Below are 4,390 nucleotides of genomic sequence, written 5' to 3'. Positions count from 1 at the left end.
ATGAAAAGTACACATATTATCCTTAGCATTGTTGTTCATAATTCTGTGCATGTTTTGGTTGAAACTATTCAGCAGAACTTGGATGCTAGGAAAATACAGTCAAAAGGTCCATCTACATCTCAACAACAACATAATAATATACAACAGTCTGAGCATGGGGTCTTGATAGCAAAAGGAGAATCTACATCTCATCAACAACAAAAATTTATGCAACTACAAAAATTTAGATATTCTGTTGCACACAGGCCTGCGCATGTTGTGCATGTCCAGCAGGATGGATATGAGGATAACATTAACTTCAAGGGCTCTCCTCAGGGTGTGAGCTCTTGGATTCAAGTTCAAGGTAGCAAACATAAGAAGTCTCTCATCCATGTTAATTCATTCTCACAGTTGGATATGTTGGATATTGATCCCTCTACAATAGATAGAGGGGGATTGTTTTGATGAATTTGTCTTTCTAGAATGTTAGAGGATTGAATAAATCCTCTAAACAGCTTTTGGTTAAGCGTCACTTATCACAATACCATTTCTCTTATCTAGCTCTTCTTAAAACAAAAATAAAAGACAACTTGTTGCGGGCAATTTCCAAGAAAATTGCAATCAACTGAAGATGGATATCAAATGCTGGGGATCTTGGAAAAGCCAGAATTTTGATCATGTGGGATCCTAATATTCTAGATATCCAAATTGTTAAACTCTCAGCTCAGCATATTACATGCATAGTTAAATCCTTGGATGGGAGAATTGATTGTGTCATTTCTTCAATTTATGGTTATAACCTTATGGAGAATAGAAAGGATTTATGGTCAGAATTGAAGCTTATTCATCAATCAATAGGTAATACACCTTGGCTCCTCTGTGGTGATTTCAATGTTGTGATTGGTAATGAGGAAAAACTTGGTGGATCTCTGCTCTCTGAGGCTAACACTAAAGATTTCAAAGATTTTATAGATGGCTACCATCTTAATCACCTAAAATTAATAGGGTGTTTTATACATGGAATAATAAGAAGGATCATGTTCTCAAGAGTATGGAGTAGACTTGATAGAGCTCTAGTGAATGATTCATGGATTAACATATTTAGCTCTAGTCAAGTTGAATTTTTGCTCCCTCATTTTTCTAACCACTCTCCAGCACTAGTATCAATCTATGAAGAATGTTTGCAAGGGAAAATGCCTTTTAAATTTTTTAAAATGTGGGCTAAGCATGAAAATTTTCTTCCCACGGTTTCTAGAATCTGACATTTAAATATTACAGGATGCAAAATGTTCTCAGTTTATTCTAAACTAAAGAAACTAAGGGGTGCTCTAAAGGAGATTAATAGGAAACATTTCTACAATATTAGTGAACAGGCTCAGAGAGCTAGACATGCACTGGAGGATGCTCAAAAGAATCTTCAAACTAGCCCTTTCAATCCTGTTTTCATCAACAAGGAAAAGGAATGCGTCGCTGCTTACAATAAGCTTCTGGATTGTGAAATGTCCTTTTACCAACAGAAGGCAAGAATTGCATGGAGTATCAAAGGGGATAGGTGCACTATCTTGTTTCACTCAATTATAAAGTCTAACAGGCACCATAACAAAGTGTTGGTTCTCTATAATGGTATGGGACAAAGGATAACAAATGGAGATGAGATTGCAAATGAATTAATTTCGTTATACAAGAACCTAATGGGTACTGCCACTGATACTCTTAACCCAGATAAAAATATCATTCAATCTGGCCCTTGCATGAATAACTCTCAAGCTAGGATTCTATCTGCTCTTGTTTCCAAAGATGAAGTTAGAAATACAATCTTTTCCATGTCTGACAATAAGGCACTAGGTCCTGATGGTTATGGTGTTTCTTTCTTTAAATCAGCTTAGTCAATTATTGGAGAAGATGTCACATTAGTCATTAAAGAATTCTTCAAATCTGGAAAATTGCTAGGCATGGTTAGTTCTACCTCAATTACTCTCATTCCAAAGGTACAATGTCCAAAAACTCCATCTGATTTTAGGCCTATATCATGTTGTAACTGTCTTTACAAGTTCATCTCTAAAATTCTAGCTAATAGAATTAAATCAGTTATGGGGTATCTTGTAAATGAAGCTTAAAATGCTTTTGTTAAGGGCAGACAAATAACAAGCAATATCTTGTTAGCTCATGAACTAGTAAAAAGCTATAGTAGAAAACACATTTCATTCAGAGCTTTGCTGAATATTGATATTAGAAAGGCCTTTGATACTATAAGCCAGAATTTTTTGAGAGAAATGCTCAAGAGCCTGAGGTTTCCTAAAGTGATGATTGACTAGGTTATGGCTTGCATATCATCCCCAAAGTATTCCATTTCCCTTAATGGTTCAATCCATGGATATTTTAAGGGTGAAAGAGGGTTAAGGCAGGGTGATCTTCTCTCCCCTTATCTCTTTATTCAGGGTATGGAGTATCTCTCAAGAAGCTTGGATCAGTTGAGACATGATAGGTTGTTCAAGTTTCATCCAAAATGTGGCAAACTCGAAATCACTCATCTAATTTTTGCTGATGACTTACTATTATTTAGCAGAGGGGACTTATACCACTACTAGAAAATGGATTATTGCCTACGGATATTTAGCGACGGAAAATTCCGTCGCTATTACATGACTTATAGCGACGGAATTTCCGTCGCTATTTAACCGTAGGAAAATGACTTTATAGCGACGAAAAATGATATTTTAGCGACTAAATATTTCCGTCGCTAAATTATTAGTGATAATATAAAATTCCGTCGGTAAATTTTATATAGCGATGGAATTTCCGTCGCTAAAAAAGTTTTTAACGACGGAATTATCCGTCGCTAAAACTTTCGGGTGGGAAAAAATTTTCGGGCGCGGGCGCCCAAAATTTTGGGCACCCCGCGCCCGTTTTTACCGAGACCAACCCCCCCTTCTCTCAGAACCCGAGACCCCCCCCTCTCTTTCCCCTTCTCTTGCTCCAGCATCCTGCAACCCCCAACTCAGACCCTCGTCGCCGCCGCCTTCGTCGCCGCCTTCGCCGCACTCAGACCCGCACCCCCCTCCTTCTTCCCCTCTCTCTCGATCTCCCAGACCCGCGCCCCCCCCTCTCGTCGCCGCCGCCGTGGGTGGAGCGCGCCGGCCGTCGCCGCCGCCGTCTGATCTATCTCCCCCCTCTCTCCAAGGTACCCCCTTCCATCTCCCCTCAATCTTATTTATAGTTTTATTGCAATTACATGGATGCTACTGGAGTTTGACTGCTTGTTAATATATTTTTTCTTGTTGATTTGAGTTGTGATGGACAGCGGTTAGGGTTGGGGTTTTAAAGTTAGGCTGAGGTTAGGCTATGGGTATGATTATAGCAAGATTATGAGGGTCTATTATTAGATTGTTATAATGAAACTTTGTAGTAATCTTTTCTATACTCCTATTCTAATTCTAACTTTGATACTAATCCTAACCTAGCCACCATCGAAAAGGAGCTCTTGATCAGCAAAAACAAAATGGGTTAACTTGCTGTTAGGTTTTAAAATTACTAAGATATTACAATCGGCGTATTATAATTTATTCATTGTTTTATGAGTCAGCACAGCGATTCAACATTATTATAACTAACGTAAAATGCTCTGAATTCAATTATATGTTTGAAATAAGACTGGGACTAGATAAAAATTCCGAAAAAGATCCATTTAATTCTTTTTTTAAACAAGATCCATTTAGTGTAGTAAAACACACGTACATTTTTTTAGACGAGATGAAATTAGAATTAAGGTTTGAATATAGCAAAGAAATTAGTATGTTATGATTATTTTAAAAGTACATCAGAGACAACCAACTTTTCATTGTTTTATTTTATTTCCCCCTGTTTTATTTCTATTCTAATTACATGTAGGGTAGTGAGGGTGAGCGTAGGGGTGAGGGTTAGGGTTAGATGAGGGTTAGGGTTATGTGAGGGTGAGTGTGGGGGTGATGGTGAGGTTGAGGGTTAGGGTTAGGGTTAGTGTAGGGGTGAGGGTGGGGGTGATGCTGAGGGTTAGGGTTAGGGTTAGGGTGGGGGTGGGGGTGGGGGTGAGGTTGAGGTTGAGGGTGAGGATTAGGTTTAGGTTTAGGGTTAAGGGATGGTGAAGGTGAGGTTTAGGGTTAGGGTTAGGGTGATGGTTACAATGATGGTGAGGTGATTATGTGGGGTTATCGTAACTATTATATCGCTAATTACATAGAAATTGCACACACTGTACTACACTTTCATATTTTCGTTAGCCGTAGAATACCCCGCTCCAATAAAACTATATATAATTCTCTTTACTTTACTTGTCACATACGCTACTTAGGATGTTGCGGCGACTTTAACTCAGTTGTTCTCCGTGTATATATATAGTAATCTGGCCTTTTGATTGATAAAATCAAAGGCCAAT

At 38.4% G+C, this 4,390-nt stretch overlaps 1 protein-coding gene across 1 annotated transcript; it reads left to right on the top strand.

Annotated features, from left to right (window-relative positions):
* Window positions 657–1,865, top strand: LOC109835584. The gene is made up of 2 exons (XM_020403556.1): window positions 657–1,158; window positions 1,276–1,865. Exons 1-2 carry the CDS (start codon window positions 657–659, stop codon window positions 1,863–1,865), a joined length of 1,092 nt encoding a protein of 363 aa, XP_020259145.1.

This window comes from Asparagus officinalis, chromosome 3 (genome assembly GCF_001876935.1).
Source record: "Asparagus officinalis chromosome 3, Aspof.V1, whole genome shotgun sequence".
Classification (NCBI taxonomy): domain Eukaryota; kingdom Viridiplantae; phylum Streptophyta; class Magnoliopsida; order Asparagales; family Asparagaceae; genus Asparagus; species Asparagus officinalis.
The sequence above is the reverse complement of the archived record's forward strand: the minus strand, read 5'-3'. Positions and strand labels throughout refer to the sequence as shown.

Coding starts and splice junctions, on each gene's coding strand:
- LOC109835584 (XM_020403556.1), top strand. CDS start 657: ATGTGGGATCCTAATATTCTAGATATCCAAATTGTTAAACTCTCAGCT. Junction 1,159..1,275: donor AGTATCAATCTATGAAGAAT/GTTTGCAAGGGA, acceptor AAATGTTCTCAG/TTTATTCTAAACTAAAGAAA.